Raw genomic sequence first — 27,314 nt, forward strand, 5'->3', positions numbered from 1 at the left:
TCCATATATATTTATAATATATTATAAAGCAATTTAAGCTCATGACATTAGTCACAAAGGATTTACACAAAAGATTACTCTGTCTGTCTGTACATCCATCCATCCATCCATCCATCTTCTCACTGCTAATGCATTCATGGGGCATTTTTAAAGAATGACGTCACATGCCTGGATTGTTGAAATGGATTTGTGTTGCTTCGTCCAGCCACAGGACGTGGAGGATGTAGAGCCCTACGCCAGTTATGTGCAGCGCATCAACTCCATTTACAACTCCTCCGCGGATCTCCTTAACGTCTAGGACTGAGACTCTGTTCAGCATCAACAAGCATGTCCTCGGCAGAAGACGAAAGGCTTCTTCCCGGGCAAGCATTTCGGGACACCAGGATCTACAACGAGGGGGTGGCTGTAGTTCAGGTCCCTCCCACATACTGCGATGATGCCTGCCGTTCATGACGAAGACGAAGGGGGTCTGCTGAAATCGAGGAAGGGGCCTCAACAAGTGGAGAGATGGAGGAACAGAATCTGGCTAAAGCCCAGAATTTTGCATACTTGAGACAGAACAATTATGTGAATGAATAATGGGAAGCTGGACGTGCAGCTAAGATGGACCCTGTCTCTCGCAGTATTACTTGGAGGAACCACAATAAAACAATGAAGACAGTTTTCATGTAGCATAATGTATAGGTTCAAGTAGAAGGAGTCAACTGTAGGAACTGTTGTTTTTCTTACAGTCGGTGCAGAAAACTGATAATATTATGGGATACTAGTAGATCAGTTACTTCTAGAAACCAGAGCCCGTATTCACAAAGCATCTTACGGCTAAAAGTTCTAACTTGCGGATTTAGGAGAAACTCCTAAAAATAATGGATGAGTCAGTCCTAAATGTAGGATTCCTAATTTTTTGACTAAGAGCAATTCACAAATTCTAATTCTAAAAGTAGCACCTAAATCCTGGTAAAATAAAAAGTAGTCGAGAGGACTCATATGTCACTAAGACCGGCTCACAAACATTCGCAAAATGGCTGCTGTCAATCCACGTCGCAATGTGTTGGAGACTTTAAACTAATGCTGAATTACTTTAAGGATACCGACGAAGTCGGGAGGGGATAATGATTGTCGTGGAGCTTGTGAGGGATGCGATCTCCAACAAACCGAAACAACCCAATCATATACAACGGAAACCGTGATCAATATATCCGATTTCTTATTTATGTTTTAGACAGATTACCATCTTATTGAAATGTATATATTTATTACATTCATATAAGGCAATAAAACGGACAGCGTCGCTATGTAGGAATACTGAATTCTGAGTCATTTAAAATACAGTACAGCATATTCAAACACTTTTCAAATTACTGAACTGTGTATAATTCAAATTCGCTATAACAGAGTACTGTACATAAAATATACCTTATAGTGTCGCTGCTCAATTTCGTTGGCTCGGATTTGGCAGTTTATCCTAAGCTTTGATGAGTCTATATTCGTAATTGAGAGAAAATGCCTTTCGTCTTCCCGTCCTGTTTTCTGGGCAAGCAGCATTAGCCTGTTAGCCTAGCTAAACAGACATAGGTGGCTTACCGCAAGCCAAAGTTGGGCAATCAAAGTGAAAAAAAACGTGGTTTTAATTGTTTTCCATAAGTTGTCATGCTTAAAAAGACCAAAAATTACTATAAGCGATTACTACCAGCGAATTATTTAAATGGTATTTGTACAGGAATTATTCTGTTACAAGCTATTTGATCTATATATGCGGTTGATCACTATAACCAGTTTCCTTCTGTAAGCTCGGGCGTGAGAGCTGACGTCAACCGTAGAGACGGAGTTTGTTCTTTTCCTAACAAAAGTTGCTATCGACCACTTTGTGAATCAGTTTTAGGGGAAAAAGAACTTACAGTTAAAAACTGTTAGTGCGATGTAGCAGTACTCTTAGTGGCAAGATAAAATTCTCTGTGAATACGGGTTCAGACTGATGTGTGAAAAAGCACATAAATTGCTGTGGCACATATTTAGTGATGGTAGATAAAATACAACAATCAAACTATGGTTTCTGTTGCAGCATCGTTTGAATCTGTAAGTTTTATTGAAAGAGTACAATTGCATTTTTTTTCTGCAAACACATTATTCACTATCATTATATAATGTCTGATTCGTATGTTAATGCACTCTGTAGTCACTAGAATAATGCTACTTTGTATTTAATGTATAGTTCCAAATGTTTATATTTAATGATAATATATTTAAATACAACTATTGGCTTTAATTTGAATTAGCATCTATTACACCCACCCACACACTCAGAATTGCAGGTTTGATTCCTCCTTCCAGCTCTATATGTGTGGACTTGGGCATAGGATGCGGGGGTGGGTACCCCGAATATGTAACGCGGCTTCATTCGTCCCTTCCAAAATATAAACCTTTGCACTCAATTGATTAGATAACACGTTATTTGACGGAGCACAGATACTTAGTAATAACTCAGTTACTACTGAATTACAAATTATGGACAAATATAATTGCTACTTAAAAATAATGATGCGTCACGGTCGTTAATGATGAATTAACATGAGATCAATATGTAACAGACTTAGTTTTTGCTTAATTAATACATACTGTAAGTAGTGGTATATTTTGTGTGGAACTTGCAAGGTCTGCATCCGAGTCCTGCATGCGGATGACCCGCAAGTTTTATTATTATTATTATTATTATTATTATTATTATTTTAATTATGCAGGCTACTCCTGCATGCGGCCACACAGAAGTCTACTTGAGATCGCACCGGGGGTTGTGATTCGGGTGCGGTTCAGATCTCGGAATCAATTTGAAGGGGGTCGGGCGGACTATGGAGTAATAGTGCTGTTGTCAGATAACGATTCAGATGCGGTTTTAAGCACTGTAGGTACGGCCAGGTGCAGGTGGACAAACCAGGACCCGTGCAGGATTCTGCCCTATACATCGGTTTGTGTGGATTTTTCAAGGTTTACTCCCACAGTGCAAAAACATGTAATTAGGTGATTAAATTGCCCAAATTGTGTGTGCACACGCGCCTTGTTGAAAATGTTCCTGGGATCTTACTGGAATATACTCACCGTGACCCGACAGCAATCAAGGATGATGGATGGATTTTTGTATAACATTGCTCCACTAGCCCTGAATGAAGACTGTGACTCGGTAAGTTAGGAAAACACATTCTGTATAACGTTTTAGTTTTATAGGTTATGATGGCAAAAGGTTTTGTTTTTTGATATTTTTTTATGTCCCTGGGGTAGAAAATGATGAGTCAACTTTAGAGTTGATCTGATTAAATAGTGATAATTCAAAAATCAAAACGAAGGCCCTTAGAGTTTAACAAATTAATGTCTTTAAAAACAGATCATTTGCTGTCTTTTAAAGTTTAAATGTTTATTGGCCTATATACGTTTAAACTACTAAATACTATATCATACAACAAGAACAATAACATTAATAATATAATAATACATTTTTACAAAATTCATATTTTCTACCTTCACAGGCATTTTCCCCAATTCCCTTTCAAATCACTTAAGCTCCACTCCCACCAAGCGACAGATCTTGTCATTGACACAAACGCCGCTTCTCTTTCTATGCTACTCCCCCTGCTGGAGAAGTGTGTGAAGCACAGCTGAAGAAAAAAATTGGACAGTTGTAAACATGCAATCTCCCCACCTTATCAGCTTAATTAATATTCAAGTATTTTATGAACACTTCCATTCAGCACCCCTTTATTCAAGGTTGAAGAGCTTATGGTAGTAAATAGTCAGTTCCACTATGCAATGAAATTCTTGCCCTACAAATTCTTCCCGAAACCGGAAGACACAAATGAAACGCAAAACACAGATGACGAATGCAAATTAAGGCACTTACAGTAAGACAATTTATACGATTACAATTATGACAATGATTACATTTAAGCAGTGCAATATAACATGTAGCAATGTAAACTGAAAATACTGTACAGGCGTACGTTGATAACTAAGAACGAGAGGAAGGTGACGAGTCTTGCGTGCCGGGTATTAGTGCAGAAAAAGGAGAACAGAACCTCAGTGTTTGGAGGTAGACAGTTTCTGCAGAATTAGGGAGAGGGGTGGGGGGCGAGACACGTGCCTAAGCCTGATGACCTGCATGTATATAAACTTCGCAGTGTTGAGGACCTTGAATTCGCACATCTGTAACGTCTGCCCGATGGTAAGAATTAATGTGATTAGGCTGTGCTGATTTTATCTGCATCATACAGCATTTAAGAATTACTTGTCATCACCAATACGATGTATTTCAACTTTCAATAGTAACCCTAAAATAACTTCTTTTTCCTTTATTTTTAAACTTGTATTAAATTAACTGCGCAAAATGACATGATTATCGTATGCAGAGACGGAACGAATAGGGTATATGTATGGGATGAGGGTAGCTCGATGTCTACTTTTTAACATTATTTATTTGTTTATTTATTGATTTATTTCAAGAGCTCACGTGAGGCTGGCGGTCGGAACAGAGACGTGGGTCTTGCTGAAAGGCAAATGCTGCCTTTAAGTGCTACTCGGAAGGTCCCATGCAGTAGGGAGCAGGAAAATCGTAATTACCGTTATCGTAATTAATCGTAATATCTACTTTTTGTTTTGGTTAATTTCTCGTTCCTCCAACATCAAAACATATTCGCAGCGTTAATTGAACTTGAAGAAAACTAAAGCAACGCATTTGTTTGTGTTGCCATATATTTACTATAGCTAGTCCAGTTTACAAAATAAATCCATCCATCCATTTTTCAAACCGCTTATCCTACTGGGTCGCGGGACTTTTCGTAATCCCTTGTTTAAAGAACAGGTATAGCTAACTAACTAGGCTACATACCATTTTTTTGCCAGAAGTAATCACATTTTTTACCTTACAACATTTAATAATCTCAACATTCAAAGCAATTAAGAGTTTTGCGATGACGCGCTAGATAAAATGTACTACTTTATACATAATTTGCATTTCACTGTGGAGCTGTCCGTTGTCTCCGCCGTGATTGTCGTAACGATGCGCCCCAGCACGGGAAGTCAGGGCTTAAAGAGTTTCACACCAGTAAAAACAATGGCGGTGAGGTGCTCTCATCCCTTATTTACGATTTTTCCGAGATCACGGCAGGGAAAGCTATTGATGAGCCCATTCAGTCGCTATTGTCTGATAATCGATGATATTTAAAGAGTTTTGTTTTGTCCTTTGGCTCATAGGCCACATATAGAAATACTGTTACCCAATCACAGAAAGAGCAACGATAACATTTTGGGTGCTGCCACACCTGCTGCTGAATCTATTTTTTTTCACTCATTAGCCACAGCTTCTGGCTGCCAGTGAATGGAAGCATAACGAGGGAGCTAACGAGTGGTAGCTGGAGTGAGTAACACAAGGGCAGGAACGAGAGGTAAGACAAACGAGGGATGGACATGGTTTGTTAGGAAGGAGACAGGAGGGCTTGATGGGCAGGGCGTAACATCATGCAAAGCACATTAAATAAAAAGCACTTTACAGAACAAATACGGCTTATTCTGATTTCAGTTGTAGTAAATCAGTGGTAGAAAAATATAGCAAAGGAGCTTTAAGACATTTTACAAGTGTCACCTTATATTTATTTCTCAGATTCTTTTGCCCAAAGCAATGTACAAGTGGCATCAGAAAGTGGGTCTAACTGGATCCATGAAGCAACTTTTTTATTTTTATTTTTATTAATGACGTACAATTTGGAACATTAAACAGAACACCAAAGTCCATGTTACATTAACTTAACTTTAACACATAAAATAACTATGTTAACAAAATTACTTAAAAAAATACCATACTAGATAACGAAAATGCTGACTTGACTGAGTTTTGGAAATTTGCTCTTCAGTTAGATCTTTTTTTGTAACCCCATGTCAGCCATGGCCCAGTGCCCTGCACGTGTCTGCCGTCTGTACACTAAACTCCGATTCTCAGACCTACCATCATTTTTCTTGATTTGTTTACCTCTGTGAGAGTGCCGCATTGACTTCTGACACAATAATGCAACCCGCTCTCACAGCCTGATTTAGCTGCACAGATGATGGGAGGACCAGCTACTGTAAATAAAGCCTTATGGAGTTATTCTGAAACATCACATGACCAATAATGAAAGCTACAGTTTCTGCTTTTGTTGCTCACCTTCTGCTAACCACACTTTACTTTCAGATTGTCTGCCATTAACAGTGTGAACACTGCATTGCAATGGAAACTTAAAAAATAAACTTTCAACAGTCACTGCAATGCAGAGAGACACACTGGAGTACGCATTTTATCTCCTGCTGTGGAGCGTGCACATATTCACCGAAGGTAAGCAGATGTAGGATCTCTAAAGTTTGATTGTTTGCACCACACGTGTTAATGCAGATGTATAATATTCTTTTCCTACTACAAAAATATTCTATGATTGAAGGAAATGTGTGACATATATTTACAAAAACAATGTAAGAAGGAAACATTTAAACAGTATAAAATGGAAAGGATGTAGATTTGTTTGAATACAGTCAGGACCATAAATATTTGGACAGAAACAAAGTTTTTCAAATTTTAAGGTCTGTTCATCACCACGATACATTTTAAAAGAAACAAGTTAGATGCAGTTGAAGTTCAGACTTTCAGCTTTAATTCAGTGGGTAGAACAAAAATATTACATAAAAATGTGGGGAACTAAAGTAATTTTTCTACACAATCCCCTCCTTTCAGGGACTCATAAGTAATTGGACAAATTAATATAACTGCAAATAAAATGTTCAATTCTAATAGTTGAAAACCCTTTGCAGGCAATGACTGCCTGAAGCCTTGAACTCATGGACATGAGCAGATGCTGGGTTTCCTCCTTTTTAATGCTCTGCCAGGCCTTTACTGCAGCAGCTTTCAGTAGCTGTTTGTTTGAGGGTCTTTCTGTCTGTAGTTTAGTCTTTAGCAAGTGAAATGCATGCTCAGTGGGGTTTGATCAGGTGACTAACCTGGCCATTCAAGAATATTCTACTTCTTTGCTCAATTTGGCTGCATTTGGCTGGATTCCAGCAGACATGATGTCTCTGAACACCTCAGCATTCATTCGGCTGCTTCCATCCTGTGTCGTATCAAGAAACACTAAAGACCCAGTGCCACTGGCAGCCATGCACGCCCAAGCCATCACACTGCCTCCACCACGTTTTACAGATGATGCAGTGTTCTTTGGATCATAACCTGTCTGTTCCAGCCCTTCTCCATACTTTTTTCTTTCCATCATTCTGATACAAGTTGATCTTGGCTTCATCTGTCCAAAGAATCTGTCCAGAACTGTGCTGACTTTTTTAGATGTTTTTTTGCAAAGTCCAATCTAGCCTTTCTAATCTTAATGCTTATGAGCTGCATGTTGCCGTGAACCCTCTGTATTTGCTTTCATGCAGTCTTCTCTTTATGGTAGACTTGGATATTGACACGCCTACCTCCTGGAGAGTGTTGTTCACATGGTTGACTGTTACAAAGGGGTTTTTCTTCACCATGGAAACGATTCTGCAATCATCCACCCCTCTTGTTGTCCGTGGACGTCCAGGCCTTTTTGCGTTGCTGAGTTCTCCAATGCTTTCTTTCTTTCTTTCTCAGGATGTACCAAACTGTGGATCTCGCCTCTCCTAATGTTGTGGCAATTTCTCAGATTGTTTTTTTCTGTATTTGCAGCCTAAGGATGGCATGTTTTACCTGCATACTGAGTTCCTTTGACCACATGTATGTTCACACCTCAGTCTTCCAGATGCAAACAAGACACCTCAGATCAACTGATAACGAAAGAACGAAGGAATTGCCCATGAAATAGCTTTAATCGAGTTGTCCAATTACTTCTGGCCCCTTTAAAAAGATGGCATGAGCTGAAACCCCTAAACCCTTCATCCAGTTTGCATGTGGATACCCTCAAATGAAATCTGAGAGTCTGCACTTTATGTCCATGCCCATTATATAACTTCAATTGGAATATATTTCAGTAAACAGGTAAAATAGTAAATCGCTTGTCAGTGTCAAAATGTTTATGGTCCTTTCTGTATTTTTTTACATACTATAAATGGCTTTATTCCAGTCAATGAGCTTTGAATTTAGGTACATATAAATTATTATATGTACCAGTTATATCTTTCCCAATTTCCCAGCAAATAAGTGAATGCCAGTCTCTTTCACACAAACAAAACAAACAAAAAGCACCATGACATTATCATTTATCACTTACGTTTTTTTCCTGCACACATTTCTTAATGTTACTCTTGCTGGATCTTACACAATTTAACTACAGGATTGATGAACGACTGTCTGGAAGTTGGAAGCAGTGGCTTATTCCCATGCATAAACAGCTTATCCAATGAGTCAGTGTTTGTGACTTGTAATGTGCAAAAGGCTGACGGCAATAAGTGCACAGTCGCTTTGGACCTTAACACTTCTGAATTAAGCAGCACATGTGACCCCAGGATATCATTTAACAAAACGGGGTTCACAATGTTCCTCAGCATCAGCGACATACAGCAGGCCGATGAGGGAAACTACTCCTGTCAATATAGTTACAGTGGTGGAACGAATGTAACTGACTTTAACATCTGTGTATCAGGTATGTAACATTATTGAACATGCAGAGTCAACTGATTCTCTAAAGAGGGTTTTAACCTGTGGAGAATAAATATCGAGTATAAAATGGAATCAGCACACAGCAAGAATGATATGAATAATTTTCTCCTAAAAAGTGCTTGTATCTGTTAGATAAGTAGCCTGTTGTAGAAATTTCCAAAATTATGTTAATATTTTTAAACTTTTATGTGGCACTGTAAGCTTGTTAATGTGATACAATTATAAAATACAAGTCTGGCCTTTTAAAGTGATAGGTAGAAAGCATTCTATGTTTTTCCAAATCAAAATCTGCCCTTTCGGAAATGTTGTATAAAATGTATTAATTTTTCTTGCAGAATCCCCCTCAGATAATCCAACAGAACCAAACAAAGAATATTCCATACTGTTCAGTTGTTCTGTATCTATTGGCATACTCTGCATTGTAATTTTAATCTTGTGGAGATTACTGCTGTGTCGTAAAAGGTAAGAGAATAAATGTTGAATGTAGATGTTTCTCTCTTCGCCGCTGTTCACCAGTCTTTTACACTGTCTGACTGCCGTAGCATGTAAGAAGGAAGAAGGGATCTGGAGAGAGACTGGATATTAATAGTATTGGTTTATAGCTACATTATAAGGGAGAATTCACTCCAGATGTATCTCTTCTTGCAGATCCACTCACTTGAAATCAATGTTTCCTGTGAGAATAAATTTCTCTACATAAAAATCTTTTAACACTTCCCAAAGGGCCTGATTGTGTGTTGCTTAATTAATTTGAATTTTTCATTTACTTCGTGATAATCACTTTCCACATTATTAACGGATCATTTATCATTTGCAACCACAGCACGGTTTTTTGTTGTACTCATTTCTGAACTTATGGCTGTGCCTCTGTGAATAATGTACTGTATACTTTTTTTGCAAACTTCAGCCTGGCTCTTCCCTGTTTCTCATTAATGAAGGGCTTCTTCCTCCTTTAAGGGACCTCAGTCCCGCTTCTAGAAGCCTGATATGAACTGTCCTAGCAGTGCACCTCACACCTGCACTTAATGTTTCCTGTTCCTTTTGAAGGTCACTTGATGTCGTCCTATGATTCATGAGAAAATGTCGGATAAGTTAACAGTCACCTCTGGCATTAGAGAGTCGCTTCTGCCGTTTACCTGTCTGGTTTCTGGTCGTTCCCAGTGTCTCCTGCTTCACCTTATTCTTGTGTCCTGCTGTCTTAGACATTTTGAACCTGGAAGCAGCCTGCTGATCAGCATAACCTTCTGCCAGCAGAACCAGGATTAAACCAGGATTTAAAAATGCAGATTTGTTTAAAAATATACAGTGGTCTCTTAGTTTCTTCCACAGCTGTTTATTATATAAAATATTGTGGCGAGTGAAATTAAATATTTTTATGGTATTTGGCTGGCACAGGATAATACTACTTCCTCACACCTGTAGCATTGAGGGTTTAACTCTTTGGAGTTTGAGGCCTCTCCATCCTTTTTCAGGTTGTCTGATATGCCTTGACGTTGAAAATATTTCACCTGTCTAAAAACCATTTATCCCAAAGTGCTACAATTGCTTTTATTCAGCACAAACAACCAGGAACTGTGTGTGTGTGTGTGTGTGTGTGTGTGTGTGTTTGGGTCAGGCTAGGTTAGGGCTGATTCAGGGTTAAGGTCGTCATAGTTGGGATTAGGGTTATGCCCATAGAAATGAATGGACGGTCCCCACAAAGATGTACAGAGTATATGTGTTTGTGTCTAGATTGTACATAATTTCCCCACGTTGCTCAGCCTACCTTCCGAAGTACAAAAGCATGCAATTAGGGAAACTGGCATCTCTGAATTGCCAGTAGTGTGCGTATACCAGTGGGTACGCTACTACTGATTGGCATCTGGTCCATAGTGGAATAATGGAATAAGCTCCAGACTGTGCACAGCTCTGTATTGGATAAAAAGTTGGGCACTGGATGAATGTGATGTGTGTTAAAAGGCATAATAAAGTGTGATGTGTAAAATCCATCCATCCATTTTCTGTAACCATTTGTCCTGTGAGAGTTGCGGGGGGTCTGGAGCCCATCCCGAAGGCTACAGGTGTAATATATGTGTGAAATGAACATGCTAATAGAAATTTCTCTATACAGCGGAACACAAAGAGAGAACCTTTCTTCGCATGCAGATGAGGTACAGAAAATGATTTTTAATGACTCTATAAAGGAGTATGTGTATATATGTGACTCGTCCATTTTATTTTGGCAAAACTAGCTAATGCATACAAATGGCCAGAAATATACTGTAATGTGTTGAAAATGCATGTACCCCATATTAGTTTATTATTAAAGTTTTTCAGCCTTATACCAAAGCAAAGGTTGCACTTTTACAGTAAGTGCCTTATATAGTTATATACTAGACAGCCCTGTGTCATTGTAGGAATTTTGCACCGTGGTGCTGCTTTTGTGATGTGGAAATGAACTGTTTTACAGGACATGAAGGATTTTGAACCTTACAGCACCTTCATTCTGAAGAACGATGGACCCTATTCAGTTGTGGTCCTGAGCAGCAAAAACCCATAAGTGCTTTTTAAACTAGAAAGGATACATGTATGATTGTTATTTATTCAGTATTATACTGACAAAATTATACTTTGTTCCTTCGGTATGAAAAGCATATCCGTACAGTTGTGTCCAGATTAACTTGCATCCATTTACATGAAGTTTGACAGTAATTCCACTGACTAATTTCTAATTGATGTTTCCGACTGTAGAAATAAAACTTCTGATTTTCTAAATAAAAATATAAAACACATGTAATAGGGAGGATTGGCATCTCATCCAGGGTGTACCCCAGCTTTGCGCCGTGTGCTGCCTGGGATAGACTCCAGACTCCCAAACAGCTGTGACCGAGTGGTTAGTATAAAGCGAAAGATTAAAATATTCTTATTTTGGTGTCTGGTATTAAATAAATATGCTTTATAAGGAGTTAAGGAGGCAGAAACCCCAGAATGCAGCCATGAATGGAGGCAAAGCCCTCTGAAGGGGACTTAATTTATAAGAAGTTGGGGCGACAACAGGGAACAATGACAGAACTGGAGGAGACAGAACTGGGAAGCACGTATATACCAGACTGAGGGACTGATACGACTCAGGTGTTGATGTTCACCATGTTAGGATTGGGGATTTGAAACAGGAAAAGAGCTGAATAGCAACAGGAGGGTTCAGGAGGACCAGCAGTCACCCCTGCTGGTCATACCAAGGGGTTGAACGGACAGGTCTTCACAGAGCGCCCCCCCCCCCCCCCCCCCCCCAGAAGGGCACGGGATATCCGTCCATGACCAGGACTGGACAGATGTGACCAAAGACGGGACAAAACATGGCCAGATCAACAGAACACACAGGACAGACACCAGATGAGGCCCAGAACAAGACCAAAGGGACAGAGACCAGACCACAATGGAACCAAGACAACAAACACAAGACACAGAACTGGACCAGGAACCCAAGGTCACACTGAACACAAAGAGTGACATCAGGCAAGACACACAGGGCAGAACCACAGGACAGGACATTCAGCAAGACTAGAGGGATAGAACTGACAAGGGCAGGACAGGACAGGACTTTTGCCCAGACTACCTTAAAGGGTACCTACACGTTACCCTGATAAGCCAGTAACCCCGCTTCGTAATGCAGGCCACTTAGGTGTGGACAGAGCGGCCCTCTCAGGGCCAGGTGCAGCCGTAGTCAGGATGGGCTCTGGGGCCTCAGCAGAAGCAAGGTTGGGATGATTGGGCCCCTGTGGGCCAGACTCTGGAAGACTGGGCAGAATAGGCTCCTGTGGTCCAGACTCTGGAGGTTCAGGACGAGCAGGTACGGCCCTTCCCGGGCTGAACTCTGGTGGAGGTGGAGTGTGTCTCTGTGGGTTGGACTCTGGAAGATTGGATGGAGTGGCGGCCCTGCCTGGGCCGGGCTCTAAAGGTGCAGCTACAGCCTCTCCTGGGTTGGGCTCCAGAGGCCTTTGGCTTACTCACTGGGGGGTCTTTACGTGGCAGAAATGTAAAGCGCATTGAGACAATGTAATGTTGTGATAATGCGCTATATAAATAAAATTGCATTGCATTGCATTGCATTGCACTGGGTCAAGCAGAGTGGCAGCCACAGGCACAGCTAGCTTCCTCTGCTTCAGGCAGGCAGGACTGCAGCAAGCAGGAAGCCAGCAGGCAGATCTGTGGTGGGTGGATCTGGGCGGGGGGGGAGCGCAGATCTGCACGGGCATCTGCAGTGAGCTGGTGGGCTGAGCCGCGGCGAGTTATGGGGAGGTGTGAGGTGCGGGGAGTCTGGCTAAGCTGCCACAAGCTGTGGGGAGATGGCAGGCTGAACGGCCTTACACTTGCCTATCCAGCACGCTTTGAGCATTAGGCGCCGGACCTTCTCCACCTCCTGGAGATCTGCATCTGGGGTGAGTCTGGACAGCAGAGCGCATGCAGGGCGGGCTGAGGAGGAAGCACGGGCTGCCGGGGCTTTGTGTGAGCTCTGTCATTTTGTAACCTGAGCGAAGGTGGAAGGAACCCCAAAATGCAGTCATGTATGGGGGAACCCCCCCACAGAAAGGGGTTCTGGAGGTCCAGTAGTGACCCCTGCTGGTGATATCAGGGGATGGACCGGAGAGGTTGTGACATGAACATAAAGTTAATAAAGTAAACAACATTTTTTTGTATATTATGTTTAGCATTCCAGATAATGTTTCAGTCAAAACGTTTACTAAATGTGAAGGAAGATAAGCATATTTTGCGGTTCAGCCACTGTCCAGGGCTGGTGTTTGGGCAGTATTTTCACATCCAGTTTCTGTTCACAAATTATTTCCGACATGGAATAGTACACAGTGCAACTTACAAGTAGAATCTGAATCGGCAGGATTTGCAAACAGATTTGTGATTTAATGTTCTGAAGGTTTTTAGCAAGTTGCTTCATGTATTGTAGAGGAGTGGAGTCTGTACTGCATAAGGAACATCCAGGTACTTCAGGGTCGGAGAGGAAACGGGTGTAATAAAAGTAGCAGGGAAAAAATTGGAAAGAAAAGGCACTGACACATCCCTCCAGGAGAGGAGTCTCCAGCCTCCGCACGTCTGTGGGTCCTTGAGCGAGGCCCTTAACCCCCAGCTGCCTGGGTGCTGCTATGGGTGCCTGTCCTTCGTGGACAACTACCTAGGGGGAGCTCAGGGAGGCATAAAGACAATTTCAATAAAGTATTGATTATTATTATAAACAGGGGTTTCTCTAGGTAGCAAGGAGGTGGTCACAGGAATCACAGTAAAGTAGTTTAAACTGTCTGTGTTTCTGTGCATGTTGGTGTTCTTCTTGAGTCAAAATGGCAGCTATAGATATTTGGCTCTGCGAGTTTGTTCGCTTCAAAGAATTGTTAATATAGTCAGGCTTGCTATCTTTGGTCAGCTGGTTGGCGTGAGATTTTGAATTTGAGACAAATCTGTGCACAGATTTATATGTATGTAAGAGTTTTATTACCTTGTAAATAGTCAGTAGGGTTTGCAAACTACCCTTTAATGTAGCTAATTTCAGGTTCGTACTAGAATAATGCAGATTTTCCATATTATTTCTTGCATGAGTGTGAGAGTCAGGAAGTGTGAGTGTTAAAAAAAAATGTACTCCCCTGAAAACTGCCCTAGCAACACCCCTGATTTATGGCCATGCAAAGGCCCAGAAAAATTTTTCCAATGCTGATGAAAAATATACTCATCGTGGTAAAGCAGCACTCATGCTACAGGAAGCCAGCACCAGCCCTTTGAACTCAGGGTGATAGTTCCTCACTAAATGCTGCAAGCTGCTGGACAGAGAGCAACAGGGTACTAAGACGTTCATGAGAAACCTGGAACCCAAAAATGAGGACGTTTATTTCCATTCTGATTATACCTGTCACCTTCTGTCATCTGACAAAAGGTTTGTTTGTTTTTACCATCATTGTTTTCAAGTCATAAGGGTATAAGAGGAGCCTTCAAAGTGTGTGTATTTCACATATCTCCTTTCTGGTAGTGCAACAGGTATTTGAATTTTGGCTGTTCTTTATATAAAAACAACAGTAAACTATTTCACTAACATTTTAAAAAATGCTTTATGAGTAATATGTCCATTTCTCTTAGGAGAAAGTCAACAAAATCAAGTTTCCACAACACAAGGTGGTAAGTAATATTTTTTATTATAACATCAGCGCTTCTTGTGCTTCCTGTGTCGATGTTATACTTACAGTTGAGCTCCATTTGCAGAAGGAATATGAGGAGGTGGTCCACATACCCACCATTTCCATACAGTATTAATAGGATAAAGATTGTAAATCCTGTATCTATTTGGGTCATCATGCAGAAATAAGACAAGATATCTGGCAGAAATGAGCTTTATTCAAACTTGATGTATATATGGATATAATCAAAAAGGAAGGGAAAGTGTAGCTCAAGAAATGCATGTATTCAGTCACATTAAAAATGGATTATATTATGTATTCATGCAGAAATACCACCTATAGACCTCTGACTGCTCTGTGTTTTATCTTTTATCACTATATAATGATATTAAACAATCTTACATTCTGTTAATTACTTGTTTTTGCCCCTTTGCTGTTATGACGCAGCATTTTCAGAATACAGACATGAAACATTTGACCTGAATAGCAGCGTTACTCTGAACTGCTTTAATGTGACATGGACTGTGATTGTCTTCACCACCTGGACGATAGACACTGACGGAAAGCAGTGTCAAATGGCGTTTAGTGACGACCTTCCTATACATGATACTTGTAACAATGGAAAGATCCTGCATAACAATACAAACCTGCACATTCCACACTTTGCAAAAAGAGATGAAGGACGGTATCAGTGTGAGATAGTGTTCAAAGACGGGTACCACATAGCAGTAATAATTGTAACTGCCAAAGGTAAGAAAGATCTATGTACATTTATAGATTAAAATAATCTTAATGATAGGATGCCAGTGCTTCTTGATTTTTGAAATCATACATGTGATTAATTTCTAAACACAATTCGTAAACATTAATTCATAATTCATAAACATAAATGATTTAATTAGCGACTGGGCTGATACCTGGCAGATGAGCAGAAATATAAAGTACAGATATTTTATAGGTTCCACTGAAATAAAAGTAGCAGATTATGAGAAAGATCTTGGTGTGTATGTTGATGCTTCCATGTCCCACTCTCGCCAGTATGGGGAAGCAATTAAAAAGGCCAATAGGATGTTGGGTTACATCTCTAGATGTGTTGAGTTTAAGTCAAGGGAGGTGATGCTACAATTATATACTGTAATTCCTTGGTAAGACCCCAGCTAGAATATTGTGTACAGGTTTCGTCACCATACCTTAAAAAGGACATTGCTGCCTTGGAAAAGGTTCAACATAGGGCTACCAGAATGATTCCTGGTCTTGGAGGAATGTCTTATGAGGAGAGGTTAGCTGAGCTGAATCTGTTTAGCCGTGAGCAAAGGAGACTAAGGGGGGACATGATCCAGGTGTATAAGATTCTAACAGGTCTGGATGCTGTTCAGCCAAATGGCTATTTCAATATTAGTTTAAATACTAGAACTAGTGGCCATAAGTGGAAATTAGCAGGAGAACATTTTAAAATGAATTTGAGGAAGCAGAGTTAAGTTAGACTATGGAATAGTCTTCCTGTTAGTGTAAGCTAAAACCCTGGGTTCCTTTAACTCAGAACTAGATAAGATATTAACAACTCTGAGCTATTAATTAAGTTCTCCTCAAACGAGCTTGATGGGCCAAATGGCCTCCTCTCGTTTGTAAATTTCTTATGTTCTTATGACTATGTATTTAGTCCCTCAACAGATTTCCACCCGACTGGACCTTGACCACAGAGAAGCTGTGTGTTCAGCCGTAGGGGTTAAATCAAACGTCTCCATCTCATGGAGAACTGCGTGGGACACCACTGTAACCAGCAGCTCTGTACCCAACCCAGATGGCTCCTACACCATGGAGAGCCGACTCAAACTGCCCGACCATGTGCATGGTACCGAGCTGCACTGCATAGTGACACACCCCAGCTGGACAGAGAATTACACAGAGACACTTCAACTCCCCAGTATGTATGAATCTACAGTCTTGCTACTAATTGGACATGAAGCTTAATCAGACATGTATAACTGTTTTTAGTGTGGACAATACTTACACGTGATTTTCTTCTAGACAGGACTGTTAAACCCTGGAAATGGATCATTTCTCTGGTTTCATTCTGCTTTCTAAAGGGTACCGTTGTTGGACTTTGCATCTTAAGGAATCATCTTAGCAAGATAAGGTATGAAAATCTATCAAGTCATGCTTCCATCTATCCATCCATCTATCCATCCATCCATCCATCCATCCATCTATTTTCTGTAACCGTTTGTCCTATTCCCTGGGGGTTTGGGCCTATCCTGGAGTACTGGGCCAAATTGTATTATGGAAGTCAAAAATTAAGTCCTACATTTTTTTCTCAATGTAATAATTTTGTCTTGTAGTAAGAAAAAAAAACAACCAGTTTGCTTATCATCTCTTACCCGCCAGAATTTGCTTCAAGTTCAGCAAGTCAGTGGCCCCCCCATTCCGCAACCCCTGATGAGGTATCGGTGAAGGTGTGTAAATGCTGGCAGTGTGGCTGAAGGGGCTGTATTAGTATTGTCCAGCTGAGTACTGTCTAGATGAGTACTGTCTAGATGAGTACTGTCTAGATGAGTACTACCACAGTATGGTCTGGAGCAACATAGTTGTCAACAAACCCACTATGAAACTGTGAAGTTATAAATTCCATAGTGTCAAGTAGGATGAGTTAGAGGAGCTGTTGATTCTCTTACAGTAAAAGAGTAACCATTGGGATCCATACTGATATGTCGAAAAAGCTCGCAGGTTGAAGTAGCATATTTTTAATGAATATACGTTAAGGAAAATCAGGCAAATCATTGTTATAGGTACATCTAGGGACATTTTTCAACTGTATGCTATGATTATTAAGCACATTAAGTGCATAAATGTAATTGCTGATCCATTTCATAATGTTTTATTTAATCAGAAAAATAAAAAGTTTCTTGATGCACAATGTACAAAGAGTTTTTCCTTCCCCAGACCCTACACCTGTTTTGTTTACCAGAATAGTTCTTCTAAACTCTGTATGAGGTCTTAATTGGATGGATGGATGGATGGATGGATGGATGGATGGTCTTTATCATTCCCCACTGGGAAATTGTTTTGTTACAGCAAAGGTTTTTCACAGTAAATATTTAAGTAATAAATAAGTAATAAATACAGACAACAAATGTTATGTAACAAGGGGGCTGCAGCAAGGAGCCAAACAGCAGTACTCTGTGTGCATTGACAGCTGAGGCTGAGCTACTATGCAGTCTGATGGCTGTCAGTAAGAATGAGCTCCTGTGTCGCTCTTTGTGACCACAGACTGAAAAGCCTGTTCAGAAGTTAAATGAAACCTCATGTCAGTTTTTCTCAGCGCAGGGGGACGAGGGCGTGAGTGTGAGAGCAGACTGCTGTAGCGCATTGCAGGAGTTCTGTGGAAATTTGTGAGGCACATCTACACTGTTTTTTTTATGTTTTATTATGAAACCCAGCAGCCACAGCTTCTGGCTGAGAGTCTACAGCAGCGACCTGTTTTCCTGCCTAATGATGCATTATTAGTTGCATTGCTAGTTACATCAATTACAGTCAAAAATCTACAGTGTTCCAGTATGGACAGTTTTGTTAGAATTAAATACTGTAACTATACTTGTCTTCACTTCTGAGCTATCCAACATTAAAGCACCTCATGTCGGGTTATGACACAGTGCCATTTGTGTGCCTGTCATTTGTACACAACACTGTGCATCTTAAGTGCTCCAACGCATGCTGTGTACATCAAATTCTGTGGAATGAGATTATTATTGTTTTGTTTTTCGTTTGCTAACATGTAGAGTCCTATGGTACTACATTTACACATTTACTCAAAGACATTTTACATACTCACATTTATACATTGGCTAGACAACATACTCCACACACCATATACTGTAAAAGCAAAGTGTAGAAACAGGGACACGAAGATAAGACAAGAAAGACATAGTGGTGCAAACATTATGTACAGCGGATGTAAACTGAATTTTAACCCCCAAAATGTGTCAAACCTCCACACTGACTTTTTACAGAACAATGCAGCCCGATGTGACAGACTGGGTTTTTGCTGCTTTGGTCGTTGGGCGGAAGCTCACAGCCACGGTCAGCTCAGATAAGGTCTTCTGGAGTCATTGTGAAACCTCACATGACCTTTAATACCAAGCGCTAAGGCTGCTGATATTAGCACTTGCATTCTATTGACTACATTCTCCTGACCATAGTTTTGCCTTAAATTAACTATATTAATCATCTGAGCACCAACTCAAGAAGAAAACTTCAGTTCAGTGATACTGTTTCAGCAGATGCAAAAATGCAGAGGAAAACACTGGGGTTTGCAATCGGTTTGCTCTTGTGGAGTGTGCATGTACTAACTGAAGGTAAGGAGATTTGCAATTATGAAGGTAGATAGTTCAGACAAATCGCATTTAGGACTGGGATTAAAGTAGGAATTAATGTATGGCATATACAGTATTTATAAAAAAAAACAGCTTAGAAGGTAAAAGTGCCCAAAAATATGTAACAAATCCTTTTTAGATTCATTTAAATGAATTTCACCATATTGATAAAATGGTTTTATTCAGCCATTAAGCTTTACATTTAAGTAAATATAAATTATAAATAAATATACAAAATATACTTCCCAGTATAAAAAATGAATACTATTATCTTTCAGACTTTACAAGAATATCCCAAGAGATACAAAGGGTTTGAGTATCTAATTAAAAATTAAGCAGAATTAATATTGAATTTTTACGTGATTCCTTAACAAATATGTATTGTTTTTCTTAAATGTCAGAATTACACACTTTCATATAACATAATGTACTATGTTACTAGATAATACAAAACTGCATTTAAAGTTTTAAAAATGCCTTTTAAAACTACAGGATTGATGAACGATTGTCTGGAAGTTGGAAGCAGTGGCTTATTCCCATGCATAAACAGCTTATCCCATGAGTCAGTGTTTGTGACTTGTATGGTGCAAAAGACTGACGGCAATAAGTGCATAGTCGCTTTGGACCTTAACACTTTCGAATATATCAGCACATGTGACCCCAGGATATCATTTAACAAAACGGGGTTCACAGTGTTCCTCAGCATCAGTGACATACAGCAGGCCGATGAAGGAAACTACTCCTGTCAATATAGTTACAGTGGTGGAACGAATATAACTGACTTTAACATCTGTGTATCAGGTACGTACTGCAACATTATTGAACATGCAGAGTCAACTGATTCCCTAAAAAGGGGTTTTAACCTGTGGAGAATAAATATAGCATATAAACTGGAATCAGCATGCCTCCTGTGTTAATATAGGATCAGTGAAGAATTATGGGTATTTCTGCAGTGGATTTTTGCTTGGTTTGTAGTTGGTTTTGATTTGTTTTTTGTACTTTCCCTCTAATCAGGAATGAAGACATTAATGTTAGTTATGTATAGCTATTTTCTTAGTGAACATTTTTACTATGGCACATTAAATTCACTAACATTTGCACTGTAGTGAGTGTGCGCTTCATCTTAATAAAGGAGGGGGGAAATATCCATCCATCCATCCATTTTCCAAACCGCTTATCCTATTGGGTCGCGGGAGGTCTGGAGCCTATCCCGGAAGCAATGGGCACGAGGCTGGGAACAACCCAGGATGGGGGGCCAGCCCATCGCAAGGCACACTCACACACCAGTCACTCACACATGCATTCCTACGGGCAATTTAGCAACTCCAATTAGCCTCAGCATGTTTTTGTGGGGGGAAACCGGAGTACCAGGAGGAAACCCCACGACGACATGGGGAGAACATGCAAACTCCACACACGTGACCCAGGTGGAGATTCGAACCCAGGTCCCAGAGGTGTGAGGCAACAGTGCTAACCACTGCACCACCATGCCGCCCCCGAGGGGGGAAATATAAAAAATAAAAAGCATACAATAATCTTGTTGCATAAGTGTGCACACCCATAAATTAATACTTTGTTGAAGCACCTTTTGATTTAATTGCAGCATTCAGTCTTTTTAGGCAGCAGTCTATCAGAATCTTGACTTGGAATATTTGCAGACTCTTCCTTGCAAAACGCTCAAAATCTGTCAGATTGCGAAGGCATCTCTTGTGCACTGGCCTCTTCAGGTCCCCTCTCAGGCGTCCAATTGGATTTAGGTCTGGGCTCTGGCTGGACCAGTCCAAAGCTTTCATTTTCTTCTGGTGAAGCCATTCTTTTGTTGATTTGGATGCATGCTTGGGGATATTGTCGTGCTAAAATGCGAGATTCCTCTTCATCTTCAGCTTTCTAGCAGACACCTGAAGGTTTTGAGCCAAAATTAACTGGTATTTGGGACTGTTCATAATTCCCTCCACCTTGACTAAAGTCCAGTTCCAGCTGAAAAATAACAACCCCAAAGCAAGATGCCTCCCCCACCACGCTTCACCGAGGGTGTGGTGTTCTTTTGGTGATGCGCAGTGCTATTTTTGCACCAGAAACACCTTTTGGAATTGTGGCCAAAAAATTCAACCTTGGTTTCATCAGACCACGACACATTTTCTCCACATGTTTTTGGGAGACCTGATGTATATATATATATTTTTTTTATTTAGCTGGGCCTGGATGTTTTTCTTTGTGAGAAAAGGTTTCTATCTTCCAACGCTGCCCCATAGTCCAGAGAAATGGAGAATCAGGGAGATTGTTGTCATGTCTAGTACACAATCTAGTACTTGACAGAAACTTCTGCAGCTCCTCCAGTGTTGCTGTAGGCCTCCTGGCAGCCTCCCTGACCAGTTTTCATCTTGTCTTTTCATCAGTTTCGGCGGGACGTCCAGTTCTCGGTAACATCACTGCTGTCCCATATTTTCTCCACTTCTTGACGACTGTCTTCATGGTGTTCCATGGTATATCTAATGCTCCCTTCTCCTGACTGATACCTTTCAACAATGAGATCCCTTTTGTTGCTTTGTAAGCTCTCTGAGAACCATGACTTTTGCTGTAGGACGCAACTGAGTGAATGTCAGGAACATCCTACTAGGACAGCTGAACTTTATTTGGGGTGAATCAGAGTCACTTTAATTGATGGCAGGTTTGTACCCAAAAAGACTGAATGCTGTAATTAAATCAAAAGGTGCTTCAACAAAGTATTAGTTTATAGGCGTGCAGACGTAGGCAGCCAGCTTCCATCCATTCATCCATTTTCCAAACCACTTATCCTACTGGGTTGCGGGGGGTCCGGAGCCTATCCCGGAAGCAATGGGCACGAGGCAGGGAACAACCCAGGATGGGGGGCCAACCCATCGCAGGGCTCCAGCCAGCTTATTGTTCATTTTTTACTTTTTATATTTTCCCCCCAGGAGACAGGACAAGCAGGTATAGAAAATGTATGGATGGATGGATGGATGGATGGAAGACAACAGGTATAGTGTGTGCTTTATACCTGTATGTGCCACTGGCATCCCATCCAAGCTGTACCCTTTTCTTATGCTCTGTGCTGCCTGGAATAGCCCCCCCCCCCCCCCCCCCCAAGATAGTTGGCATTTGGATTGGTGGAGTTAAATCTTTTATTAATTTGTGTATTTGGTTGACTGCAGAAAGCTGGCAGAAAAAAACGAAGGAAGCAGATGGTCGTGATCGTCTCCATCTTGTGATGTTTATGAGCTCTGTAACATCTATAGCCGCAGTGTGGGTTATTTTCCTAATCCTAAGGAGAAGACAGGAGATCCGAAGCAAGACAGAAAAGGTGAGAAAATCTTATCTATCACAAACTTAAACATCCATCCATCCATCCATTTTCCAAACCGCTTATCCTATTGGGTCGCGGGGGGTCCGGAGCCTATCCCGGAAGCAATGGGCACGAGGCAGGGAACAACCCAGGATGGGGGGCCAGCCCATCGCAGGGCACACTCACACACCATTCACTCACACATGCACACCTATGGGCAATTTAGCGACTCCAATTAGCCTCAGCATGTTTTTGGACTGTGGGGGGAAACCGGAGTACCCGGAGGAAACCCCACGATGACATGGGGAGAACATGCAAACTCCACACACATGTGACCCAGGTGGAGACTCGAACCCGGGTCCCAGAGGTGTGAGGCAACAGTGCTAACCACTGCACCACCATGCCGCCCCCAAACTTAAACATAATGCTTCAAAATAAAAGTGCCTTCTAATCTGAATCGCATGGAAAATCTATGGTGAGGCTAGTAACCAGTAGAGGGGATAAAGGCTTTCTTACACCAGCAAGCTGCAGTAAGAAGCATTTAGAAGCGGTTATCATTGCCAAAGCTGTGCATTGTAGTTATAGTTCATGGGTGCCAATGATTTTACTCAGAACTGTTTTTAATTCCTAAACAAAATATACGAAGCATTACAATTTTATTTCTCTGTTATTTTTTTTCCTTGCACACATCTCTGTGCCTGTGATTGGGAGACTCCCATTTCAAACCCTGCCCTTGCCAGTATAGTCAATAACGTTTTACATTAACTCCACCTTCATAATGCATTCATTAAGTATTCATAAAATATTAAATATTAAGTATTCATATAAATATCATGTATGTATACCTTAAGATCCTAACATCCCTTAACAGCTGTAATATACATTAATAACAAACATTATATAATAATAATAATAATAATAATAATAATAATAATAATAATAATAAACATTATAATTTATATTATAAGTATAAAAACATAAGAAATTTACAAACAATTAAGAGGAGGCCATTCAGCCCATCAAGCTCGTTTGGGGAGAACTTAACTAATAGCATAAAGTTCTTAAAATCTTATCTAGCTCTGATTTAAAGGAACCCAGGGTTTTAGCTTGCACTACACTAGCAGGAAGGATATTCAATACTCTAACTACACGCTGTGTAAATAAGTGTTTTCTCAAATTCAGTTTAAAATGTTCTCCCGCTAATTTACACCTATGGCCATGAGTTCTAGTATTTAAACTATATAATCATGTAATGTTTGCTATTAATGTATATTAAAGCTGTTACGGGATGTTAGGATGTTAGGTGTACTTGCATGCTGCTTATGAACGTCCTATGAATGCATAATGAATGCGTTATGAAGGTGCACTTAATATAAACCGTTACCGAATAGTCAGCTCGGTGCATGTATGTCTGAAATGAAAGCAAGGTGCAAAATGAAGCTTCCATATACCTGTACTCATGTGTCTATATTAAAATAGGCAAACAAAACACCTTTTCATTTAAATGATACTAGTACAGTAAAACCTCGGACGAGGTTACGTTCCAGAATTGAGGAGGTTCGCGGATTTTGGTAAAAATTGTAATATGTGCTTATTTCTACAGTTTAAACCCTAAATATGCTCCCAAACACTTAAATTTCATGTAAAAAGTTAACTTAATACATTACCTTAAAAAACAAATGTTTGATGAAAAAATAGAATACAGTATCGCCGAACGGATATTTGTCACACTAGCACATTTACAGTACAGTATACTAATGTTACCCCTACTAATTCATTTAACACGGCATTGGCTGCCGTTTTCTTTTGCATTCACAGTAAAGTAAAATGAGTAAACGAGCGGGACTGTACACTTATTTAATAAATTATTTAATAAATTATTAAAATACGTAAAGAAAACATGTACTGTACGTACAGGGTACAGGTATTCAATCAATTAAAAATTGCGGAAAGACGTACAAAAATAAGTTGTAAAAATACTATGTGTGCGCTAACCACGAAAAAGAGAGAGAGAACTAAAATACAGAAACATTAAAAATATTTTTTTTAAAAACAGTTCGGTTCCGATTACATTTTCGAGTATCTGAATTCGCGAACGCACGATGGCTTACTGTATAACTGAGAAGCCTGTCCTTTTCCATTTCAGTTTAGTTAAAAATGCTACATGCAAATACATTTTATTTTGTGTGAGTGCATGTTTTGATCTAAAAGGCAGCCTTTTATGTAGTGCTAAAATACAATGTGTTATTTGTTTCTGCTTATTTATTGCAGGAATTGAAGAATACTGAACTTGAATAAACATTTGAAGCAATACAAAGACAATCTTTTGACACTGATTGTTAGTCTTCTTGTGGCATGAGCAGCGGTGTCTGCTCTCTCTGTCTTCCCTTCCACGACGCACTTTGTGGCTAACATTGCAAAGTGGTAGCACGTATTCAGCCCATTACGCAACATAGGCAACACAGCCCACCATGGTGCCATCTTCTAAGGCAGTGCGGACTTCATAAGCCAGTTTCATTTTGTTTTGGAAGGCATGTGTGAAACTTGTCCAGGGGCGGGAGGTGTGGCATCGAATACTATGTTGGGGTGTTTGTCTGCATTAGTTGTTTGTATTGTGTCACCACTGCTGAAAGAGGGTTAGCTGCATTCCATTTTCTTCTCTAGTTTCTGTCAGAGTTCGAGGTGGACGAATAAGGCGAAAGGGCAGGCGGGCAGGAAGGATCAGGCAGGAAGGCGGAATACGGAACAAAACGGGGATTTAATGGAGGGTTACGGGAATCAGGAAACATCGAAGACACTAACATCAATGACAGACACTGAACTCTGGTAAGACATGGACTCAAATAGACAGGACTGGTTGAAAATAACTAGACACAGCTGGGCAGGGACGGATTATGGGTTGTGTGGGCCCCTGGGCAAAACGTTCGCGAGGGCCCATGGAGCAATAAAATCATCAGTTCATTGCAAATTATTTTGAATAAAAATAGGATAAAAATTTTGAAGTGTATTTCATATTGTTATGTTTTTGCCTCTTTATTCAAATGGCAATGCAATCGTGCCCCCAGTAATTACATTACATGTCACCAAACTCTTTTTACACCAAAATTTAACTGAAAATCCAATCTATCTGTCCTCTCATCAAGGCGGGTCTTCGTTATCCACCTTGTTATCCATTGTTGTAAGCTACGATGGAATGCATTCACTTTACTGTACTTATTGAATTGCCAATTGCACAATGAAATTGCACATTGAATTACCAATTGCAAAATGAATTGTCATTTGAAATCTGGTGCCAAATATCAGCATAGTTATTAGGAAGTTACTTTTACTCTTGTGGCTATTAAGTGTTTATGGGAGAGGTTAGTGATCTGTTTTCTTTATTGCTTTGGCCGAGCTTACCAAGCTTACCCAAAGAGACATGGCATGTTTGTTTGTCCTCATGTGTGTCTGGACATGCCTGTAAACAGGGCTGCTCATTGCTGCTCCTGCAGATCTACCACCCTGCAGAACTTAGGTGCAGCCCTAGTTTAACACGTCTGATCCAGATAAACAAGTCTTTCAGTGGCATCTCAGTATTAGAGCCAGCTACTGTATGTAACATAAAACACATCCTGCTTTTCCTATGTGTTAATGCGCATATCGAATGCGCACATCCTATTATTTTGTCTACCTGTAGGGTGCCAATGAACCACTTATGCAACTGGTGCAAAGTGCCAGCGTAGAACCCAATTATATCCTCATAACACCGTCGATTTTGTAGGCCTGATGATGCTGAATTGCATTCATACAACTAACCAAAACAAATAACTGCTGAATTTATGCATACACTGAATTGGTATGGTAAAAAAATAATAATTCAAAAGCATAAAAACTATAAAAACAGCACTGTCACCAGATCTAGAAGGGCATGCAGGCAGCGTATTGCTGACAGTGTAAATGTATATAGGTGGAGTGTATATCTGATAGGATAAATGTATCTAGGTGGAACATATTACTGGTAGCGTAAATGTATTGTATATAGGTGGAGCGTATCTCCGATAGGGTAAATGTATATCGGTGGAGCATATTACTGGCAGCGTAAATGTATTGTATATAGGTGGAGCGTATCTCTGATAGGGTAAATGTATATAGGTGGAACATATTACTGGTAGCGTAAATGTACTGTATATAGGTGGAGCGTATCTCCGATAGGGTAAATGTATATCGGTGGAGCATATTACTGGTAGCGTAAATGTATTGTATATAGGTGGAGCGTATCTCTGATAGGGTAAATGTATATAGGTGGAACATATGTCTGACAGGGTAAATGTATAAAGGTGGAGCATATATCTGATAGGATAAATGTATCTAGGTGGAGCATATTACTGGCAGCGTAAATGTACTGTATATAGGTGGAGCGTATCTCTGATAGGGTAAATGTATATAGGTGGAACATATTACTGGTAGCGTAAATGTACTGTATATAGGTGGAGCGTATCTCCGATAGGGTAAATGTATATCGGTGGAGCATATTACTGGCAGCGTAAATGTACTGTATATAGGTGGAGCATATATCTGATAGGATAAATGTATCTAGGTGGAGCATATTACTGGCAGCGTAAATGTACTGTATATAGGTGGAGCGTATCTCTGACATGGTACTGTAAATGTATTTATCTGGAGTCTGATTGTCATTAATAAAATTGTCTTCATATACAAACTTGTTTTTATGGTTTTCTTAATTATTCTTTGTCTTTTTATTCATAATCACAATCACAGAGAATACTTATTCATAATTCCCTTTCTATTATTCAGCATCAAATAAACTCATCACCAATCAGTATTACTTTATAAATCACACACATAGAGAGTGT

The 27,314-nt window shown here is 40.1% G+C and overlaps 2 protein-coding genes and 1 long non-coding RNA gene across 10 annotated transcripts in view; 2 read left to right on the plus strand and 1 right to left on the minus strand.

Annotated features, from left to right (window-relative positions):
• The window catches only part of LOC125710206 (cell surface glycoprotein CD200 receptor 1-A-like), a 30,575-nt gene extending 3,407 nt beyond the window's left edge, over positions 1-27,168 (plus strand). For 4 of the 7 annotated variants that reach the window (XM_048979711.1, XM_048979713.1, XM_048979714.1 and 1 more), the window contains one exon: positions 206-2,429. In XM_048979711.1, coding sequence (XP_048835668.1) covers positions 206-298 — 93 coding nt within the window. In that variant the 3' untranslated portion in view covers positions 299-2,429. Of the gene's footprint in view, positions 1-205; positions 2,430-16,447; positions 16,712-16,815; positions 16,925-17,172; positions 17,710-18,111; positions 19,199-19,649; positions 19,959-22,330; positions 22,480-24,732 lie in introns of those variants that run through there. The other 3 variants (XR_007382937.1, XM_048979716.1, XM_048979715.1) reach the window with 3 other exon arrangements.
• The window catches only part of LOC125710212 (uncharacterized), a 45,688-nt gene that overhangs the window by 1,360 nt on the left and 17,014 nt on the right, over positions 1-27,314 (minus strand). The gene's annotated exons all lie outside the window — the stretch shown is intronic.
• On the plus strand, positions 4,064-11,413 carry LOC125710211 (uncharacterized). Of its 2 annotated transcripts, none has more exons than XM_048979722.1 (7): positions 4,064-4,207; positions 5,337-5,426; positions 6,209-6,349; positions 8,310-8,618; positions 8,971-9,097; positions 10,746-10,785; positions 11,085-11,413. In XM_048979722.1, the coding sequence occupies exons 3-7, from the start codon at positions 6,283-6,285 to the stop codon at positions 11,172-11,174; spliced, it is 633 nt and encodes a 210-aa protein (XP_048835679.1). In that variant the 5' UTR covers positions 4,064-4,207; positions 5,337-5,426; positions 6,209-6,282; the 3' UTR covers positions 11,175-11,413. The 2 variants fall into 2 exon arrangements, with proteins under 2 accessions (XP_048835679.1, XP_048835681.1); XM_048979724.1 differs by having other exon boundaries at positions 6,275-6,349.

Source organism: Brienomyrus brachyistius, chromosome 16 (assembly GCF_023856365.1).
Source record: "Brienomyrus brachyistius isolate T26 chromosome 16, BBRACH_0.4, whole genome shotgun sequence".
Classification (NCBI taxonomy): Eukaryota; Metazoa; Chordata; class Actinopteri; order Osteoglossiformes; family Mormyridae; genus Brienomyrus; species Brienomyrus brachyistius.